The following is a 24535-nucleotide window of genomic DNA, read 5'->3' as shown; positions in this document are numbered from 1 at the left end:
ATATTTGAAATAATGATTTTCTTGAGCTCATATTAATAACTTGCTCGTGATCATTGAAGCGCTCTGATATCCAATCCTGTCAGAAAGAGACAAACGCGAGAGTGAAGCGCGAAAAAACAGAGAAGCCGGACAAATGATGCTTCTGCAACCTAAAACATGAACAAACTGCCATGTTTAACTATTATCATCACCTTTTGGACTATTATGAACTCTGAATGACAGAATTACTGTCTAAGAGAGGCTACATGTGCTGGTGATGATTAAAGACTTATATGAGAGGTCTGCTCGGACTGTGGGCTTTATTTCGTGTGGTTTTTTAACCCAAATAAAGACTAAATGTATACTGTGTGTAGTTTTTCTGCAATTGTTAATATATTGGAGTCTGTAAGGGGCTGTATGTGTTCATATATGTTGCATTTATTTATTTATTTTATATAATTGCAGACGTTACAGTAGCCTATTTCGCACTGTCATTGATCTGCAGTTATAATTAACTCATGTTCATAGAAAAGTTAGTAATAAACATTTTTTGAGAAGTGCTTCTCATATATATGTGAACAACCTGTATAGCTTTACTGACATTTATTCGCACGAGAATGACATTGACTGAAACTTTCTGTCGTACACCACGCTCCCTAGCAAAAGGGTACCATCGGTACCCTTTTAAGCAGTGGAAACACATGTCTGAATAAGGTGACCAGTACCGACCTGTACCGTACCGTACTTTACCAGTTAGTGGAAACGGGCCATGAACGTGACGTTCATGGCGTGATTTATGCGTGTGACATTTGCAACAGTTTTCTATTAGTTTATATTGGAAGCTGCACGCTCTCTCTCGTTAACATGCTTAAATACTTGTGCTACATAACAATATAAAAGCTTTTTTAGCCCTCATGTATAAGATTTAAGGTTTGGGACTCTGATGCTTTCATTTCAGAACAGACTTCAGCAGAGTTCACGTCATTTGCTATGGTTTTTAATGACGATCCGATTCATAACCGATAAATTTTCACATATGAACAAGGCCTGAATCTGATTTGGATAAATCAGAAATCATGTGATTTTTTTCCAGCTTACACGCACATGGTCTATTTCCGATCTGTGCCACATGGGAGAATAAATATATAAATAAACTAATTAATTAATTTAAAAAAATTAGAAATCGAGTCACTTAAGCCATACAGTGTAAATGCAGCCAAAGTGATATTTAAAAGCTTAACTAGGTTAATTAGGCAGGTTAGGGTAATTAGGCAAGTCATTGTATATCAATGGTTTGTTCTGTAGACAAATGAAACAAAATATTGATTAAGGGGGTTAATAATATTGACCCTAATATGATTATAAAAAAAATAAAAACTGCTTTTATTCTAGCCAAAATAAAACCAATAAGACTTTCTCCAGAAAAAAAAAAGTATTATAGGAAATACTGTTAAAAATTCCTTGTTCTGTTAAACATCATTTTGGAAATTCACAGGAGGGTTAATAATACAGACTTTAACTGTACAATATTTCTTCTTCAAATGTATTACTGGCCTTGTCCCTACTTAAAGGGGTAGTTCATCCAAAAATTAAACTCGTCATTGTTTACTCATCCTCCACTTTCTCAAGACCTGTTTGGGTTTCAGAATATCATCACACTCATCAGCGCTACCAAGTCCACCAATCACACAGCTTGCACTACGCGTCGTTGCGAAGTGTAGTTACATTTTTTGAGAGATGCGCATCAGTATCAGCCACGGTGAGGGCTATGCAACCGCGCGAAGGCTGCACCGGACCATACAGTTCGCGTGCGATTGATGCAGAAGTATAAATCATCCTTAAAGAGAATTGGGACAGCCCGACCCCTTCACGTGAGCGTGCAAAACGAGGAGGTAAGGGGAAGGACTAAGGGGTAGAATTGGGCCAAAATGACGAGAAATATGTAATATTTGGATGAACTGTTTATTTAAACCAGTTAGGCAGAGGAACAGAACAACAGACAGATAGGTATCGATACAGATTCAGGTGAATGAAATTAAACTCACCTGGATTGTTAATGTAATCCCTGCATGTTCTGTTGTTGTAACATTCGGTCTCGTTTTCAGTAAGAGATGACGCATACACACATTTCTGTTTTAGAATTCCCATGAAGAGCTGGAGTCCGACCAAAGCAAAAACACTCAGACAAAAAAGGGTCAAGATCATGACATCTGACAGCTTCTTCACCGACTGGATCAGAGCACCAACGATGGTTTTCAGCCCTGCGGAGGACAGAAGAGAGCATTATCATTTCATTATTTAAAGGGAACCCATTTTATGCCCCTTTTCACAAGATGTAAAATAAGTCCCAGATGTCCTTAGAGTGTGTATGTGAATTTTCAACGTTTCAAAATACCACACAAATGTTTAATAACTCTTTGAAACTGCCTCTTTTTAGGCTTTGATACTAATTGTGCTGTTTTGGTGACTGTCGCTTTAACATTAAATGAGATGTGCACTTTTCAAAATAGGGCGGAGCTACAAATGCCTGTGTGTCAGCATAGTAGCAGAGTCAAACACAAGGCTAACGTGATCTCTGTGAAAAACTGAAATTGTCAAAAGAAGGGTCTCAGAAGGTAGTAGTAAAACATGTTTTCCGCTGTCAGATACTTTATGTATTTTGTATCCTTTCAGAAAACACAATTACAACATCGCAAAATAATGCCTTTACATGTCATTTAAATTCAGGGAATCACCTGCTCCACATTTTAGACAGCCGTCGGTCAAATAGATGAATCAAACTACGCCATAAAAGTCAAGTCAAGTCAAGTCAAGTTTATTTATATAGCACATTTCATACACAGTGGCAATTCAAAGTGCTTTACATAAACAGGAATAAAAGAAACAAGTATAAGAGAAACAAAAAAAAAATAATAGAAATGGTAAAAATAGAAATAAAATAAAATAAAATAAAAGCAGATAAAATGTGTTATAAAAGAATTAAAAAGAAGAGAAAAACATAGTAGTTCGATCTGTCGGACGTAGCACAGTGCTCATTCAGTAAAGGCACAGCTAAACAGATGTGTTTTCAGTCTTGATTTGAACGTGAATAAAGGGCTCAAGTAAAAGGTAAGCACACATGCTCATTTTCTTAATACAACAATTAAAGGTGCAGTATGCAAGTTTGACACCCAGTGGTACTAGGTATTGCATTCCTAAATCAAAGAAAATGCAAGCGCAGGTTGCCAGATGACCAACAGGAGCGAGTCTCGAGCCTAAAGGCTGATTTAAATCGTGTTCTAAATAAAGCAACGGCACGCGACAGAAGGAATATTTTCCATAAACTGACAATGATCCCCTCAGGTAGACCTCGTGTGCTTTATTCAGTGTTTAATGCTAATAATGTGAGTTTGGATGCCATTTTACATGACATTTATTGCCGTACTACTGAAAGCAGCAGCAGATAGTTCACCTCAGATCTTGAAAAAATAATTAGTTTGAAAGTGAACTTTAGAACTGTAATTCAGGCCCAATCCCAATTCTATTTTTGCACCCCTACCCCTTGGCCCTTAAAACAGAGTGTGAAGGGGAAGGGCTTCAAAATTTACCCCTAAGAATTGGGACAGCACTACAGCGCCTGCACACGTCATCAAATGTCATCACGATCTCTTGCTTCATATGAGATCAGACGATGGCGACTCCTGTAGTTATTCCAGTTGTGTTATTTTTTGGTATTTATCTTTAGGAAATGGCTGAACGCATATATTATGTTATCATAATGATATAATATGGCAATAAGATCGTAACAATACTGTGTATTTACACCGTGGCTATATTCATCTATGTAAACACAAAAACAACATTATAGCAGACAGCGTAAAAAGCTCATTCTCAGCCACTAGACTTTTCTGACAGGGGATTCCAGTGTCAGAATGTTGTGGGACTGCTATACAGGAGTTATTATTATGGATTATAGATAGCGAAATTTAGTGTTTTTTATTTTATCTTTTTTTTTTAAAGCATGACGGGTAAAAAATGAACGCGGTTATGGATGTATTAAAATATGTAGCTCCTAATTGGTTAACGCGGCACGAATGTCTGATAAAGTTTTGATTGTTCAACTCGAGTGATTCAAGCAATTCACACATTATTTGTGCGAATCGTATCATTTGCGCCGCCCCATTTGCACTACTCGCACTGCAGGATGTCTATTTGCATCTTAGCATTGACTTAACATGTCGATAACTCATGCTTGATGCTTCATCCACTTCTGGTGTCAACGCACCATCACTGTTAGTTTGCTATAAGGAAATATCAGGAGGAAATCTCAATTATCAGTTTCAGTTAAAAGTACATCAACATACTGAAATAAACGTCTCTGCCACTTCTGGTTATCACAGACGTTAAGGGTGAGAATCAGGGTTATATTTGTTTTAGATTTTTCATTAGTTTTAGTTATTACTTATTTTTGACTTTTTGTTTTCAAATTCAGTTTTAATTCGTTTTTAGAAGCAGATTTACTTGTTTTTATTAGCTTTTTTATTTTGAAATTGCTTGGTTTTAGTTTAGTTTTTATTAGTTTCAGTACTAGGTTTAGTTTTTTTTATAAATTAGGATATTTGTTAGGTGCAAGATACAAAATCATCAGAATATTACAAAATAACTCAACCAAAAATATATATTTGAAATCTGTATTCAGAGGACACATGAACACTACCATCTACCCATCCTCTAATTCAAATACAACAGCCCACAAGATAGCAGGTCTAAGTACCGTTCAATATATGTGCAAGGCTGCTACAGAGGTTAGATACACAGTAGGGTGATGGCAAGTTCAGATCTCTTCTGTGAACCGGATCTTTCGTGACAATTCTTCCATGTTTGAGCTCAACATATCAAAAATATGTAGTCAGCAATTATAATTTCAGTCAGTTAAATCATCACCATGATCTGAAAAGTTTCTTTTAAATACATTTTTGCAACCCAACTGAAGGAATTATGCTTCAGTTGGGTTGCAAGAATGTATTTAAAAGAAACTTTAAATTCCATTACGACCTTCTGTTATTGTCATTTATTTCTGTGAAATAAACTTACGTTTTGCCAGATCCTCTCATTTAATCCCTCTGTTTACCCGCACTGCCTGCAGTTGTTCAAGTTTAGTTCAGTCACAGCAGGCTGTCATGTATTCGGTTCACTGAATCACACATGCGCATTATTATGACTTCACCCATTCTGAAATCCGATCTCTGTGTAACAATACTGTTCTAATAACTTAATAACTCTGAATAACTATCAGGCTTGTTAAAAAGTTTTTGTGGATAAGTGCTTACTGGAGACGCGAATCATTTCAAATGATTCAGTTCAATTTGATGAACTAGTTCAACCGTTTCACTTAGAAGATCCGGTTAAAAGAATGATTCGTTCACGATTAGGATCACTAATACAGAAATAAAACCCATTATTGGACACAAATGTGTTAAATGAATACTTTTAAGTGCCATTTTCAGCTGGGGATACTCATCCCGAGGCCCTTAGACTATGCAGCGCCACTGATGCGATCCAAGACCAGCGACGAGATGATCCCAAGGTTTCCATAATCCTGGACCAGGCCGTATCCTGAGCAGCTACTGTGGTGGTCATGGAGGAGTGGAGAGCATGAGACTGATTCCTGTGATACTCCAGAGACAGACAAGTCTTCGCTGAGGTCCAGCATTCTCCAGCGCCTAGACTGGAGCTCTAAACAAGGCGTTTGGCCAGAAGAGAAATGGTCGTACCCAGCTAAGCCTGGTTTCTCTCTAGGTATTTTAAATCTTCACTTTCGCCAATTTTCTGGCTTGCATGGTTCGGGACATGCAGAGCTGCGCAGCGATGGATTGCTCTTCAGTGTGAAAACTGCACTGACACTGCTTCAATTTACTATGATCTTCTATGTGAAGCTGCTTTGACACAATCTACATTGTAAAAGCGCTATACAAATAAAGGTGAATTAAATTGAATTGACTGAAGGAGGACTGGCTTGATCTGGCCAATGGCAGCAGGATTCCGAGGTGCTGTACGGCTCAAACACCAGGCGTAAAACTGGAACCGCGAAGTAAATAGATTCACCTCTAAAAGGCTCATCTATTAAATACATTTACAAAGAGTAAAACGAAGGATGTTTTTGCTATAATTTAATTAGTTTCAGTTAGTTTTGTATGTACACAATGCAGTTTCAGTTAGTTCTAGTTTTTTGAAACAAACACTCATTTTTATTTTTATTTTCAGTAAAAGAAAATGATTTTCAATTTTAGTTTTCGTTTTTTCGTTCGTTTTCGTTAACTATAATAACCTTGGTGAGAATTGCTCCCTAATAATTAAGTGTTACCCAGAAACTGTAAATGTCTTGGGAAAAGTCTTAAGTGGTTATAAAAAAAAAAAAGAAACTCTCACCTGGGACAACTGATATAGTTTTCAGGGCTCGAAGAACTCTGAATGCTCGCAGGGCGGACACACTACCCAAATCCACGAACTCGGTTACATAACTGAAACATGAAGAGAAGGAAAAATAAACAAAACTGTCAGATTTAACATGATAAAACAGTGACTGAAACCCCACAGACTGTACTAAACAAAGTGAGCGACTGCACTTCTACACTTTCTTCAGTTGTTTGTTACACTGTATTGTAACAAACTGACTACGTTTATATGGACATCAGTAATCAAATTATTTGCCTTAATCTGACTAAGACAATAATATGATTAAGGTGTCTACAGGAGTTGCTTTATGGATGTTCCTTTCATGATCTCGTATTAAATGTTATAGCACATAATTCGATTAACATCATTGCATCACCACACTATCCACATTTCCTCTGGAGTTTCATGTAATTTCGGTTGTTTCATTTTTTAATTTGATGACTTTAACTGCAGTTTAACACTTTCACTTTCATTCAGGAAGATTTCATGCATGTCCCCCGTGACAAACGAGATGTTGGATGAGAGTATGAACTACTACTGACAGGGAAAAAAATAAAATAAAATAAAAAATAAGTTATTTTTATTGAATTTGATACTGCATATCATATGGGGGAAAAACCCTCCACATTTCGCGATGCAGGTGGTCCTTTACTGACTCTGTAGGTGCAGAGAATAGTGTTAAACAGCAGTGTGTATAGACTATCCTGTCGCAAATTGTGGTGAAAATCCTACATGACAGTAATAGATTGATTGCGGTGTTTACACAGCACTTCAAAAATGCGACTAAAATTAGCATACTCCACGTCTTAAATTCCATTTCTGTTTAGATTGAAGACGGTTTCAACTTGGGGTACCTGGCACGTCCCAATATGAGTGCACAAGCCACGCACCTATATTGAAAATAACAAAGTTGTGCATGGAAAAGACACAATATGTGAATAGTCGCCATCATTTGCGATCTCCAGCAGTTGATCTTCTTGCACAGACATGCTGGATTCACCTGATTTGTTAAGAAATGGGTTGCGGATCCATTGCTTGGCAGTTCATGGGTCCTTCACTGGGCCTTTTCCCCTTTGCAAAGAAACTTTCAAAAGACATCTGTTTCTTATGAAAGATCACACTAGAGCAGGGGTGGGCAAGCTCGGTCCTGGAGGGCCGGTGTCCTGCATAGTTTAGCTTCAACTCTAATCAAACACACCTGAACATGCTAATCAGTGTCTTCAAGATCACTAATTATCTATAAGCAGGTGTGTTTAATCAGAGTTGGAGCTAAACTGGGCAGGACACCGGCCCTACAGGACCGACTTTGCCCACCCCTGCACTAGAGTATGAGCATGCAAAATTCAGTTGTACATCGCTGCAAAAAGGGGCGGGATTAAACAAGATAATTAGACATTTAAAAAAGCCAGCGATAGGTCCATGTTTTAAATTTCTGTCCAGAGAGGTCATGTTTTGGTCTTCGATTGGTCTTAATTCACGTGATGTGATTGCGCAGGTCAGAGTTCACCAAGCTTGAACTTTGCAATGCAGCGAGGCTTGCGCTTGCACAAGCTTGTGTTCCCGGTCTGCCGCATTCGTGTGCGTATGAATGGAAGTCTATGGAGAGAAAAGTGCAGTGTGATCGCAGCTTTACTCATTTTGCTGCATGTGGGTTAAATTATGGCGCTCAAGTGACGAAGATGTAAACGAGAGAATATGGTCATTTTTCAAATAAAAGATTTTTCAAAATAAAGGTTCGTTCAGACTCAGATAATAAATAAACCGGTAATAATCAATTATTTCTTGTGTGGCTCGGTACCAATTGATCCATGGACCTGCTTTGTTTAAATGCACCAAAAATTATTGGCAATATTCACTGTAAAATGGATAAAAATAATCATTTTCAAAAAAGATTACACTCATTTGTGCTGAGCACTACTGTATACATAAAACAAATAGATTTTCAGAAGAAATAAATATATAGGAAATACAAATTTAAAAATCTGATAAAATTAAAAAGAGGGCTAATAATTTTGACTTCAACTTTAAACTCACCGGCCACTTTATTAGGTACACCTGCTTAACTGCTGGTTAACACAAATTCCTAATCGGCCAATCACATGGCAGCAACTCAATGCATTTAGGCATGTAGAAATGGTCAAGACGATCTGCTGCAGTTCAAACCGAGCATCAGAATGGGGAAGAACGTGGTAAGTGACTTTGAACATGGCATGGTTGTTGGTGCCAGACAGGCTGGTCTGAGTATTTCAGAAACTGCTGATCTACTGGGATTTTTACGCATTCTCTAGGAGAATGGTCCGAAAAATGGTCTAAACCGGTACTGGTGTACCTAATAAAGTGGCCAGTGAGTGTATATAATAATATCAATAATAATAAAAAGCAAGCAGTGTCAGTTATACAAAAAAAACAACACTCTTCCCATTTAACCAATAAGAATAAATTAGTTATAATAACTGATAGCAGCTAGTTGTGCTAAATGACAAACTCGTGGTACTTACGCCATAACTATAACAATGAAATCCAACCAGTTCCACGGGTCTCTGAGGAAAGTAAAGCGTCCCACACAGAATCCCCTGGCAGTGATTTTGACCAGCGCTTCTACAGTGTATATCCCAGTGAAGACATATCTGTTTAAAACAAGAGCGTCAGTTCCTACATTCAGCAAACACAGGCACAATTTCTGAAATAGGGTTAGAAAGCAACAAATAGATGGACTTACTCTACACTCTTGGCCCAGTCTGGGGTTTGTGTGTAGACCATGAAAGCGCAGTTCGCCAGAATAGTGCAGATTATAATAAAATTGAACAAAGTGAGGCTTGCTGTTAAGGAAACTTAGTGACAGACAGACATATTATGGTGGTTGCAAACCTTCTTGATAATTGCTTATAATTTAACTAATAATAGATCATTGCTAAAGCTTTCTATTGTAGATACTGTAAAAAAATATGTATAACATATATGTATAATCAGTTTTAAAGCCCACCTGTTATGCCAAAAAAAACAAAACACATTTATAAGGGGTTTAAACACAGTTTAGTGAGTGTGAATATAACCAGCTTCTAATGCTAAATATGTATTAATTTTATTTGTTATAATCACACTTGATAAAAACAGTCTGCAGAAACACTTTGATTGACATTCTCTCCCTTTGTACAAGTAATCAGAGGGGGAAAGCCCCGCCCACTAGTGACCATCTCTCCCTCATTAGTATAGGACGTTAAACTTTTTTTGAATCTGCCACTATGCCGACACACAGGCATTAGTTGCTCCGCCCTCTTTTGAAAAGAGCACAATCTAATTTGAATTTAAAGCTACAGTCACAAAAACAGCACGATTTGGATCAAAGCCTAAAAGAAGCAGTTTAAAAGAGTTATAAAACACTATTTGTGGGTTATTTTGAGCTGAAACTTTACATACACACTCAAGAGACATCAGAGACTTATTTTACATCTTGTAAAAAGCGGCATAATAGGTCCCCTTTAACTCATTTTAACAAATGAATCGTAAACAGTGTTGGGAAAAGTTAACAGTAATACATTGCAATCTTAAGTCACTTTTTTTTAAACTATGTGTGTAAATTTTCCCAACACTGAAAATCTGAACCTTTTTAGTTAATGCCTGATGAAAATGGTGATGCTTAAATATAAATAACCAAATAAGTATATTGTATAAGTATATGGTAGAGTACAGTGACTGCCAATACAACATTTGTAATATATTTTTAAGTAAATGATTATTCTATACCTTGGGGTGGCACAGTGGCTCAGTGGTTAGCACTGTCGCCTCACAGTAAGAAGGTCACTGGTTTAAGTTCCGGCTGGGTCAGTTGGCATTTCTGTGTGGAGTTTGCATGTTCTCCCCGTGTTGGTGTGGCTTTCCTCCGGGTGCTCCGGTTTCCCCCCACAGTCCAAAGACATGCGCTATAGGTGAATTGAAGAAACTAAGTTGGCCGTAGTGTATGAGTGTGTGAATGTGAGAGTGTATGGGTGTTTCCCAGTACTGGAAGGGCATCCACTGCGTAAAACAAACTGGAATAGTTGCCGGATCATTCCGCTGTGGTGACTTCTGAAGTAGAGACTAAGCCGATGGAAAATGAATGAATGAATTTTATACCTTATTTTGAAGTGCCCACATCGACAATGCCATGCATGCACATTATCATGATATATTTTCTCAATAAATATCAGCAACAGAACTTCAAATCATTCAAAAGTTTGGGCACAGTTAGAAAGACTGAAAGAAAAAGCATGTTTTATTCAGAATGTCTCTATTAAATTTATTTAAATTGCCTGTAAAGACAATTATAAATGTCAACAACACATTCATTCATTCATTTTCCTTAGGTTTAGTCTCTTTTTAATAAGGATTCGCCACAGCGGAATGAACCGCCAATTATTCCAGCGTATGTTTTACACAGCAGATGCCCTTCCAGCTGTAACCCCGCACTGGAAAACATCCATACACTCTCACTTTCAAACACAAACACTCATACACTACGGCCAATTTAGCGTATTCAACTTACCTATAGCGCATTGGCCTGTGGGGGAAACCGGAGCACTTGGAGAAAACTCACGCTAACACGGTGAAAACATGCAAACTCCACACAGAAATGTCAACTGGCCCAGCCGGAACTCGAACCAGCGACCTTCTTGCTGTGAGGTGACAGTGCTAACCACTAGCCACCGTGCCACCCAAATAAATTTCTATTATTTTTTTTATAATAATTTTTTCAGGGTTTTCACCTTTAATTGATGGGACAGTAGAGAGTATTGACAGGAAAGTGGATCGGCTTAGGACCACGAGGTGGGAATCGAACTCCGGTCGCATGTGCATGTGTCGACGCACCAACCACTACACCACTGGCGCCGACCAAACAAACATTTTTTTACTTTATTATACAAATTAAGCAGCAGATAATATGAATATGAACATCTTGTTTGTACTTTTTAGTGTCTAATATGAATACTTTAGATACTAATATATACTTTTAAGAGAGCGATATAACAACCATGCTGACATCTAATTGACTAATGTCTACAAAGTTCTAGATGAATTTGTGCCAGAAAATGTATTTCTCCAAACTATGTGCAATTGAATCACTATTTGTATTTTATTATTTGCATTTATCAACAAGTACATAGTACCAGCTCATTTTGATTGCAAACCTCAAACTGAATGCCGCTGGTTTGAAGAATGAAAACAGAACAATCACTCGACACAGAAAGACAGTCACCATCAGTGTGTTTCAGCACTTGAGAAGGATATAAATGTACCAAAATCTGAATTGATATTCTCCTCAGAAGGTTGAAGGAACTGAAGATGTACAAGGCAGGAGTGGCGTTGAAACGGTAGATTTCCTTTTTTTTGCTCACTACTATAAAAGTCTAAACAAAAGGGAGATAAACAACATAAATGACAGCAAACAGCTAAAATAATGAGTGCTTTCAGTGGACAAAACAGTCAGAACTGTAAGAAAAGTGTGTGTGGGTGTATGTGTGTGCCAAAGGAGACAGATATCACTTTTCACGTTAAATCAAACTGAATTTACAAAAATGAATATGCATACAAATACATTCAATTGAATTGCATTAATCGACACTATTTATTTTATTTATTACAGTTCAAATTCCTTTTGTGAAAATTAAATCTATAAATGATGAAAAAGGTTGATATTTCATCATCATTCAGCATAACATATACAGTTGAAGTCAGAATTATTACCCCCCCCCCCCCCAAATAAACAGAATTATTAGTCCCCCTGTTTATTTTTTCCCCAAATTTCTGTTTAACCAAAAGATTTCTTCAACACATTTCTAAATTATCTTTGCCATGATGACAGTAAATAATATTTGACTAGATATTTTTTAAGACACTTCTATACAGCTTAAAGTGACATTTAAAGGCTTAACTAGGTTAATTAGGTTAACTAGGCAGGTTAGGGTAATTAGGCAAGTTATTGTATAATGATGGTTTGTGCTGTAGACTATCAGAAAAAAACATTTAGCTTAAAGGGGCTAATAATTTTGACCTTAAAATGGACTTTTGGAAATGGAAATTTAAACTGCTTTTATTCTAGCCGAAATAAAACAAATAAGACTTTCTCCAGAAGTAAAAATATTATCAGACATACTGTGAAAATTTCCTTGCTCTGTTAAACATCATTTGTTTTTGATCGGCTACAGAACAAACTGTTGTCCAATGATTTGTCCAATTAACCTAGTTAACCCTTTAAATTGCACTTTAAGCTGAATACACGGTTCCAACTCTTTCATAAACAGCAGATTCATAAACTTTTTAAAAAGCACCATTACATTTCAAATCAAGCACCACTGTAATTCCCAGCATATATATTGTGCCATGAAAGTCACTTACACCTAATATTTACCTAATATACAGTTTAAAGTCAGAATTATTAGCCCCCCTAAATTATTAGCCCCCTATTTATTTTTTTTTCCCAATTTCTGTTTAACGGAGAAAAGATTTATTTAGCACATTTCTAAACATAATAGTTTTAATAACTCATTTCTAATAACTGATTTATTTTATCTTTGTCATGATGACAGTAAATAATATTTGACTAGATATTTTTCAAGACATTTAAAGTGACATTTAAAGGCTTAACTAGGTAAATTAGGTTATCTAGGCAGGTTAGGGTATTAGGCAAGCTATTGTATAACGATGGTTTGTTCTTTAGACTATCAAAAAAAAATTTTGCTTAATGGGGCTAATGATATTGACCTTAAAATGTTTTTTAAAAAATTAAAAACTGCTTTTATTCTAGCCGAAATAAAACAAATAAGACTTTCTCCTGAAGAAAAAATATTATCAGACATACTGTGAACATTTCCTTGCTCTGTTAAACATCATTTGGGAAATATTTAAAAAAGGATAAAAAAAAAAAAAAAAAATCAAAGGGGGGCTAATAATTCTGATCAATCTTGAACAATATCTAGTCAAATAATATTATTTACTTTCATCAAGGCAAAGATAAAATAAATCAGTTATTAGAAATGAGTTATTAAAACTATTATGTTTAGAAAAGCGTTTAAAAAAACTGCTCCCTGTTAAACAGAAATTGGGGAAAAAAAATGAACAGGGGGGCTAATAATTCAGATATGAATTATACAGACTTCAACTGTGTATATATATATATATATATATATATATAAGTCAGATATATAAGTCATATATATATATGAATGCAAACTCACTGTGTGGTTGCTGTAGAACTGGTCCAGATCCTCCAGCGGTGTGGACACCAGTCCTTTGGGAACTTCTCCGTATATAAACGGCAGAGTTTTCCCGGCCTGCAGACCGCTGTTGGGTTTCCTGCTACATTCATTGTCTTTATTTCTCTCCTCCGTGTTCTTGGACTTCTTGGCATTCTCCTCTGCGATCCGGCTCTCGATGGCCTTAAGGGACTCGCGGGTGAACTTACGGAGACTTTGAGGTCCTGGCGGAGTAAACGTATGCGCCATTTTCTCATCCTGAAGCTTCAGAGTGATCCGCTACACGTCTGCATGAGAAACAACTGGCGGAGGAAGAGAGAAGGAGGCAGTCAGAAGGACAGAAACTCATTACATGTGATGGGGAACTGTGTGGTTAGTGTTACACCAAACCCATCTAGAACCACAGCGAGGAGAAAAAAAATGAGCATCTACTGTAAGTGATGGACACACCTACTGTACTCTGAAGTGTACTTGATCAATCAGTGTTGTGTATGTACGGTTATAATCAAGTCATAATTATTACTAATGTCACTTTAAGCTGAAAACTACCATCTTGAAACATATCTAGTCAAATATTATGTACTGCCATCATGGCAAAGATAAAAGAAATCAGCTAATAGAGTTATTAAAGCTATTAAGTTAGAAATGTGTTGAAAAAATATCTCTGTTAAACAGAAATTGGGGGAAAATTATACAGAGGGTAATAATTAGTAAAAATTCTGACTAAAACTGTGAGACAATTAAACGCCTTGCAGTCACACACACATAAACACACCCACACACACACATGCACCACTGAAAAGAGCACTTTAACACCAGTAGAGCTGGGAATAATGTCTTATGGGTTAAATTTTTGTAGGGAACATACACATAATGGAGGAAAAAATTATGTAATTCATAAATATAATGTTTAAATATTATTACTACTAATAAATTAACATATAAATAACAATAATATTGATATTAATAAGCAAGACCTTATGGGGAAAATACAAGCACATTGCACACATACACACAATCACAAGCAAACAAACATAAACGCACACACAAATGCACACAAACACACACACTCTCAGAAAAATCAAATGGTACAGTGTTGTACCAAAGAAGGTACAAACCCTTGTCACTGAGGCAGTAGCTTTTTATGAAACATAATTGTACCCTAAGACAAAGAAACAAACTTGTACATTGCAGTTTGTACCTTTAAGGACACGATTTGTACCATGGGAAACCAAAGTGTACCTGTGTTGGTTTTTAACACCTGCAGATACAACACCAAAGGTACAAATCTGATCCACGAAGGTGCCACTACAGGTGATAAGACACTTTGTACCTTAACAGTGTCAAATGTGTTCCTTCAAGAACCATTTGAAGGCATTTGCTATCCAAAATGGGTCAATTTATTTTCAGTAAATATAAAACATCAAATACACTTATTAAAACAATTTTTTAAGTTTCTTTTTGTGTAAATGCAGCTTTTCCATTTACAATAAAGAATAAAAAATACTTTAACGTCAATCAAGAGATCTGTATTGTGCTAAACATTTTACAACACTGTTCATAAAAATGTTACAGAAACACACTCTCCCATGTACAACATAAAACTTTTATTTCTCCAATTTTCACACAATACCTTTACTTCATTTTAAAACAGAAATATGTATTGTAACGTGATATGCACAATATTTGATTACCTTTACAATACTAAAATGTCTGCATGAACTCTTTGCATATGCAGGACTTTTGCCAGCTCATGTGCGCAGTGGAAAGCAAAAGCCAAAAGGAGCAGATATCAATAATGAAGCTGTATTTATCAGAAAATGCCGACCAAATGTTTATTAAAATGCTTTAAATGTTAAGTTCACAATACTTAGAGTTTTGTTTTATCAGTTGTTTTGTATTATAGACCTTAATAATTCATGTTTATGAGTTTCTTTAAACATACTGTATGCCTTTAAACGATTATTCTTGCTTTAACATGGAAATTATTCATAAATCACTTTGTCATATTTATTTTCATAGACATTGTAATAAAGGAGTAGTCGTCTGACACTTTTGTACCTTTTTTATGAGAACAATTGTGTACCTTCATTTCAATTGTACCATAAAAGGCACATAACAGTATCATGAGGTCTTTTCTGTACCATATGAGGTACAACTTTTACAAAAGGTACAAAACTGTTCCTTAATGGCCCGTTTCCACTGAGTGGTACGGTACGGTTCGGTTTGGTACGCTTTTATGGCCGTTTCCACTGTCAAAAAGCGTACCGAACCGAACCACTTTTTCAGCACCCTTTCGAAAGGGTACCAAACATGAGAAAGGGTACCGAAAGGCGGAGCCACATGTGCAGCTGAACGCTATTGGTTTACAGAGATACGTCATTTGCTTACGTAACAAGCCAGAATAAAAACAAAAAAAAAACGCCATGTTTAAAATACACAGCGAGAGATTATGGCGGAATTATAAATACATATAATAACGAGCCATGGTCGATCTGGGCTCAAACAAACCTTGTCATCGTCTTGATGAACAGCCACAAAGCCAAGAAGTAGAGCAGATTTACCCTGTGCCCCCTAGTTTTTTACAGGCCAGTCTGAGGCGCGAGCGGTTTCGCTTTCTTCCTTGCGCTCGCGCGCGTCTAACATTATATCTTAATTAACAAACATCTTGAGCTGATGATAATAACCTGCGCTTGATTATTGACGTGCTTTTGAAACCCGATCCTGTCAGACACTGATAAACGCGAGAGTGAAGCGCGAAAAAACAAAGGAGAAACCGGAAAAAAAGGAGCGCATTATTTTTCAGCAAACATGAACAAAATGCCATGTATAACTAACTTATTATCTTCACCTTTTGGACTAATATGAACCGGGAATGATGGAATTACTGTCTAACAGAGGCTACATGTGCTGCTGAAGATTACAGACACAGATAAGAGGTTTTCACTGACTGAAGGCTATATTTTGTGTTGTTTTGAACCTAAATACTGACGAAATGTCTGTTATATGTAGTTTTTCTGTAGTTGGTAACATATCGGAGACTGTAAGGGTCTGTATGTGTTTATATATGTTCATTTATTTAGTTATTTAATATAATTACAGACGTTACAGTAGGCTGTTTCACACTGTCATTGATCTGCAGTTATAATCAACTCATGTTCATTGAAAAGCTAGTAATGAACATTTCTACACAAGTATTTATGTGTGTAAAGCATCTTTTATTTGAGAAGTGCTTTTCATATGATATGTGAATGACCCGTACAGCTTTATTGTAGACATTTCCTCGAGCGAGAATGACGTCGACTGAAACTTTCTGTCATACACCACGCCCACCAAAAGGGTACCCTTGTTAGTGGAAACACAAGCCTGATAAAGGCGACCCGCACCAAACCGAACCGTACCGTACCAGTCAGTAAAAACGAGCCATAAGGGACATTATTTATACCACCGTGTACCTTTTTTCTGATGGTGCACTTACTGGAAAAAATCCATTGAAAGTGTTAACAGTAATTCAGTTAAATAATAATTAAAACTATTACTTATATTGAAATATTATTCAAGTTCATATTTACATCAATAAAGCAAAACAGATGGGGAACATGCATTGCACACACACATGCGCATCATACACTGAAAAAAGTGTTGCATGCAAAAGTGTTGCAAACAATTTATTTGTGTTGAATTTAAACAAATAAATTACTCTTATATTGCTATTAATAAGCCAGACCATATAGGGAAAATGCATTGCACACATGCATACACGAGCATTCACATACACATACATGCACACACATACTCGCGAACACGCACGCACGCACACACACACACACACACACACACACACACACACACACACACACACACACAAAGCAAATATTATTATACATGTATACTAGGTCTTTTAAATACAACTACAATTTTGCATATGGCGAATAACACAATTTGTGTTAATCATTAATAAATTGCATAATTTTTTTAAATTATTAAAAATATTAGTCAAATAATTACATTAAACAAGTTATATAATTGCCTTTTACTCATATTGAATTTGATTACTTAATAAAATATGCAGTCCTATAATATAATATTACTATAATCATAAACAATTGATTTATTGATTTTAATATAAAATACTTATTTTCATTAATAGTGCAATATTTCACTAATACATAAAATACTAAAAACTAATAAATAAATAATAATAATATAAATTAACACATAATGTGTGAAAAGAAATATGAAATATTGTTACATTTAGTCATTTAGCAGACGCTTTTGTAATTAGGGTTGTCACGATACTGGAATTCGGTACCAAACGATACTGTTTCACAATCATGATCATGCAACTTCACCCATATTGAGTTCATGCTTCACCCAACTCAGGCAAAACCCTCAGACCACCAAACCAAATTCATAACCACCTCAGAACCACCTACTTAGATTACTAGATTTTCCTGTGAGTTCAAGTTACTAGCTGCTGAATTAAATGATGGAAATACTTTAAGTATAAAGGAGAAGTGCTTTAACATCCTTTTAATGCTTGAACTGCAAGTTCAAATCAAATAATAAGCAATCGAAACATTTAATCAACGTGACTGGAAAATGCACATCCCATTAATAATAAAAACAAATCCCAGCTTGTCAGACCAAAGCATTTTCCATAGACATTAATCTAAATTTTTAGGAGATATACTAATAAATATCATTCATTGATATGTATAGGCAAGACATTTTTGTACAGTCTATTACTTGTTTCATGTTTGACATGCAGAGATTACTGAAACTTGAATAACATTTAAGCTCATTTTAGTCCAAGAATAAAACATACAGTATCATGAAGCGCTCAAATAATGCATATAAAGTTTATTGATTGTCATGATTGCGCATGCGATTAGCTGGACAAAGGTTACCACTAAAAATGTAAAACTTTTAACCAATCACAACATACAAATGAGGTCACATTTCGACACATAAAAAGCTGCTATAGAATGAAAATTTAGATATACCTAGACATAGCTGAATAATAAAAGTTCAGTACATGGAAAGACATACTGTGGGAGTTAATTATCACAGTTTCCTCATTCACATGTAAATCCAGTGAATGTAAAATCCCGGTGAAAAACAAGCCAATTAGAACAAAACAAAAGCTGACATACGCGATCATTAATGTGCACAACCCCGGTAACAACAACAACAACGATAATTTTTCTCTTATTTTTAACTTGTATTACACTTACAATGTAGGGGGACTCTTATTTTGAAACAAAAAGGCTTTTAAGATATTCTGTGAAGCAGGTAGCCACGCATGACCATGTTAGAATGCAAAATGCAGGATATACGGATTAAAATTATATTTAGTGCCACCTCGAAGAGGCAGAAGGTTTGTTTAAATGTATATTTTGTTAGTTTAACATGTATATTGTGAAAGGATGTTTGTAATGAGGCAACAAACACATGTAAAATGCTGAATATAAGTGTTTAATGCACGTTTATGCACTGTGTCATATAACTCAGCTCTTGAGTGTGTGATTTCTGTGATTTCTTTTGAGTTAATGGATATAACCAAATTCACAAAACTCATCTGTTTACGCTGAGGCTGATAATTCCTGCCTGTGCTTTCATATACTTTAAACCTCCAAATACATCTCGGTCTGTCCCTTTTGTTGCAGTATAAATATAATTTAGCCTATATTTCAACCACAATAACACTCAGAAGCAAACTAGGTTACTCTGGTTGATTAAAAGTTTCTCATTCACTTTTCTGGCTAAAATAAACCTCTCCAAACCTTCAGTTGAAAAAGATTTAACTAGGCATCTACTCAATTTGTCAATATTTTTGACAACTGAAGTATGATTATTTTGGTCTTGTGTTTTTCAGAATACTCTTTAAAAAAACGATTCATTGGATTTACGAACTTTACGGCAAGTAGTTGCAAACAATATGGGCTGAATTTAATTTGGTAATGTTTCACTTAATTTGTTTGTTCAAATTCAGCCCATATAAACTGCTTGCCAGCACGTACCTTAAAAAAAGTCAGTAAATCGAATGAATTATTTTTTCAGTATGTCTCTCTCTTTGTGTGTGTCTGTGTTTAAGCGTCAATGACTGACATGAGCAGCGGCAGCACCAGAACAAAGCTAAATCATATTCATGACCCTTCCAAATATGGTCAAAACTAACCATCTCATATAAGGGCCAATTCCCAGCATTGGAAATTGACCTGTAAAACCATTTTTGAATTTCAAATAAGCTGCATACTTTATATGTAGATATCAGAGAGCAATTTAACATATTTTATCAGTGCATTCTATGGCTGCAAACCTGTATGGTGCGTTCACACCAGTCGCAGATGAAGCGACAAACCCAAGTGAGCTACATGTTAAGTCAATGCAAAGACGTGAATAGACATCCTGCGGCATGATTAGTGCGAATGAGGCAGCGTGAATGACACAATTCACGTGAATTAGGCAGTGTGAGTTGAGCAATTTGCGCATTTTAAGCGCTTAATGCGCAAAACGTTCGAGTTGGAAAATCTGAACTTTAACAGATATTCCAAATAGGAGCTTGCTCTAGTATCGGCATGATTATGATGTAGCACCTGTTTTTGGTGTCCCGAGAGGAAAATCCTCCTGTGGACATGGGACAACAGCTCATCAATCTGGGCTTGGCTCTGTCGGAAGCACCGCTGAAAGCCTCCATCTTCCAGGTATAGTTTCTGGAGAAGATGATGAACTCACAGAGCTGGGTGCAGCTCTGAAAGGATCTAGTGGATTCAGACATGACACTGAACCAATCTACTCGGTTTTTCAGCCCCACCCATAATGTTTAAGCGTCAATAACTGACATGAGCAGCGGCAGCACCAGAACAAAGCTCAATCATATTCATGACCTATCTATTGTTCTATTCCTCTATTGTGAAGCGAACTTGTTGCATGAATAAATTCAATTCACGAGTAAATTCTAAATGTTCACACGTCTATTTATGCATGAATAGCATGATTTATTCGCACATGCCGCGTCTGGTGTGAACACCCCAATAAAAATACATGCCATGTAATTCACTATAGCCATTAATCATTGCAGAGTGCATACATTATGTATTAATGGAGATGATCTCTTCATAAAAAGCACTATAAAGACCAAACCACAGTAACAAAAAAAATCTAATAGATGTTCTTTGGAAAAACCTCAAGATTATGAGCTTTCAGAAAACAACCCATCACTTTGTTGACCACATGTACATCCAGAAACCAAACAAACAAAAGATCACATGTCAAATAAGGCAGCGAAACCTGTTACAACAGATCCAGATGCAGGTCCTGGGACATTTCCTCTGTAATACCAAGAATCGTTATCAGATATAATTTCCTAATGTCATTATCATCTCGTAATCTGTCTTGAGGTCACTAAGAGGAGACATCATTTCCTTCAGATATCAGACTTCATGAGGCATGAAAGAAAAGCCAAAAGGATCCAGTTCAGAATCCTGGCAGGAAAACAACGATCGCCGACAATGAACAAAGCATTATAATGTTAGTAATATTAAAAAAATATATAAACATGTATGTACTTGTATTCTGCCTTGTCGATTAATCTTGCTCTCACACAGACAAAAACACACTGTACTTCATCCTGTAATCTGCTCATCCAGCCTTTAATGAACAATACCCAATGAATTATTCCACTGGCAATCTTTCTTTCTCTCCCTGAGTCTTCACTCACGTCCCTCTCCTAGTCTATTTTTTGCGGGACTCTTTAAAAATTCATTTTCACCATTTGTCTTGACTCGCGGTCCCTACTAAGACTCATTTCTGGGAGAAAGATAGTAAGGATTAGGGAATGCAACAATATATTTATCAGTTAAAATGGCCAAAAGCAATTTGCATTATCAATCACCCACTAAACTGAATAAATGACCTTTTCTTTTGGTTCATGCAAACACATTTCAGTTCAAGTCTATTTTGCAGAATGCTACATTCTCAGTTTTATTATTTAAGACAAAGACATGTGGTATATAAATTAAGAATATTAATAATAATAATCTGATGACATAATAAAAGACTATTTATGGATCACGATGCAGCCCCTAAACACTTATTAATTATGACACGTTGCCACCATCCTTTATTAATTAGTAACTTTTTAATAGTTTTGTTTTTTAAGATGATCATTTATTATTTTATATATTTAATAAATCCGCATACAATTTTCCCACTAAAATATTAACTGCTATGTTGAATGAAGACTATTATAATATCATAAGACTATTATATTATATTATATATTATAAAATTTCACCCTTTTTTTTCCAAAGATTGATGTTTGGCCTTTTGCCTATATTAGATAGGACAGTAGTGAGACTGGAAGCAAAGTTGGAGGGGGGGGGGGGGGGGGGGGGTTAATGATTGGGAAATATCCTCGAGCCGGGATTCGAACTCGGGACACCATATGTCTACGCGCTAACCACTAGGCTATTGCGCTGTCATTTCACCCTTATTTTGACATTTAATTTTCACAAAAGTTATCTGAAACATATGAAAGCCCGTTCTCGCCACTGAATAAAATAAAAAAAAAGGCCATTGCAACTTTTTATCTCAAAATTTAATGATACAAACTCGCAATTCTGACTTTTATCTCAGAACTGTGAGATCGAAATTGCCAGTTATAGTTGCAATTGCATGATATAAAGTCAGGATTCTGAAGATTTTTTTATTCAGTGGCAGGAACAGCCTTCAATACACTTCAATGCATTTTTTTGAAGTTAAGTAGTTGTGAACAATTTATTTGGGCTGAATTTAAACAAACAAATTAAGCTAAACATTACTAAACTTAATCTGTCTAAATTCAACCCATATAAATGTTTGCAACAATTTTGCAGAAAACCTTTTTTCAGTGTTGAAACATTACAGTAGGCTCTTTGGTTGCATTAATATTGTAATATTGCTATATGTGTAATAGATACAACCTTACAACCTAATTAACATTAACATAATTATGTTGCCCTAATTTATGAAGTTGCATTAAACCAAGACATTAACTTAAATCCCATTAAACCAACTTGAAACTTATTAACTTAGTTTAATAAATTATGACCAACACAAAAAACTTTAATCATATTTTTGTTTTTAAAAGTGCACATACTACGTTTAAAAATAAATGTATAAATCAAATAAATGACCCTTTTTTAATCCAATGTAAAGCATTTCCTAATTTAATAATAGAAATCCATTGGGCATTTGTATTAAACAATGGCATAACATTTCTAACAAACAAGACAGAAATCCTGCAATTACTTTCAGGGTTTGTCTATTTGCCACAAATCCTTTTCTAACAAAAGTCTGTAGAATTGGAGGGCAATTATTTTTACGTTTAAGCAAATACAATAGCACCCTATCCGTCATATTATTAATAATAGAAATGGAAATACAAAGCCTCACAATCATCAGCTGAAAAAAAAAAAAGCTAGCTTAGGTCACTCAAAATTGAATGCACTTTACTGAACAGTTTATCGATGGTAAAATTCCCATCTGCAGCCATGGACTCTTGAATAATATACTGTGTTTATTCTATTTTATAGTTTTGACCTGATAAACTCCCTCGGCATAACCTGGGATTCAGCCTTCTGATAAACGATTGATTGCATTTCAGTGTGCTTTCACAAACGGCAGTAATGTATTGAGACTAAAAACAGTTTAGACCTCTTTCAGTCTACTACAAATGATATACAGTCTGATTTTCAGTTCACAATTATCAATCTTTGCAGTGTTTTGATATCTGAAATGAAGGCAGGACAATTCAAATGAGCAACAAATAATAAACCTTTACAAAAGGGAAAATGTTTCAAATTTAGGTGAGACAAACACAGTGCATCCCAAAAGTATTTAGGGTAACACTTTAGTTTAAGTAACAATTCACACCATTTTTCTATAACCGGCCCATGTAGTATGATTTTTCAGTACTCTTTCCACCACTGCTGCTACCCTTAATAACTATTAGCCAATTAGTAGTTTATTGAGCTAAAAGTCTCAGTTAATGGTTGGTTAATAGCATGAATAGTACGTTGAATTAAAGTTTGATGTATTTAGATTGCGTCACGGTGGCGCAGTGGGTAGCACGATTGCCTCACAGCAAGAAGGTCACTGGTTCGAGCCTTGGCTGGGTCAGTTGGCATTTCTGTGAGGAGTTTGCATGTTTGCATCTCCCAGTGTTCGCATGGGTTTCCTCAAATAACTATTACTGATGTCCATGTAAACATAGTCAGTAGTGTCTTCAAAGTAAGTGAAAGATCCAGAAGGGCATCCAGCTGATTTGATTCAGTAGGGCACTTTTTAGTCAGACGCTCACCGGTTTGACTTTCAATCATTCACCGTCATTAGTTTTAAAAGCACCCGCTCCATTTTATTTGTATATATTTAACTGGAACGCATTAACTCTACAGGTGCCTTATAGTTAGCTGTGGAGCTAACATTAATCATATTATTCCCTATAGCGAACGCATAAAAATCGTCATCATAATTTACTCGAGTGCATGCCTCAATGTCTCGTTTGAAAACCCCCGAGTTAACATGAAGTTACAATGAACAACTAAATTTTCATTTAGATTAACAAAGATGAATAAATATTGTAATAATTGCATCGTTCAAAGTTTTTTTTTCATACATTTGAATGCATTACCTAATAATACAACATCATTGGAAAGTATAGTGTTAACAAAAAAGCTAATTACATTCACAAATCAATTCTGCTTTTCTCTTTATCAGCTTCCTCTTGATCATTTCTTTAACATGTTTTATTAATAACTTTAATGCATGAACACAACATTTCACCAGGAAAATTAGGCTTGCATGACACTGGAAAAACTATACATTTCACTATATTGTGACTATATCTT

The 24535-nt window shown here is 35.7% G+C and overlaps 1 protein-coding gene across 1 annotated transcript in view; it reads right to left on the bottom strand.

Moving 5' to 3' along the window:
• scn1laa (sodium channel, voltage-gated, type I-like, alpha) overlaps nt 1–13892 on the bottom strand; it is an 81889-nt gene extending 67997 nt beyond the window's left edge. Inside the window, 6 exon segments of the mRNA XM_056466052.1 lie at nt 2025–2240; nt 6388–6479; nt 8913–9041; nt 9134–9223; nt 11680–11798; nt 13626–13892. Coding sequence (XP_056322027.1) covers nt 2025–2240; nt 6388–6479; nt 8913–9041; nt 9134–9223; nt 11680–11798; nt 13626–13892 — 913 coding nt within the window.
• Between the last annotated feature and the right edge of the window lie 10643 nt (nt 13893–24535).

This window comes from Danio aesculapii, chromosome 9 (genome assembly GCF_903798145.1).
Source record: "Danio aesculapii chromosome 9, fDanAes4.1, whole genome shotgun sequence".
NCBI classification, from domain to species: Eukaryota; Metazoa; Chordata; class Actinopteri; order Cypriniformes; family Danionidae; genus Danio; species Danio aesculapii.
Note: the sequence above shows the minus strand (reverse complement) of the source record. Positions and strands in the feature narration are given on the sequence as shown.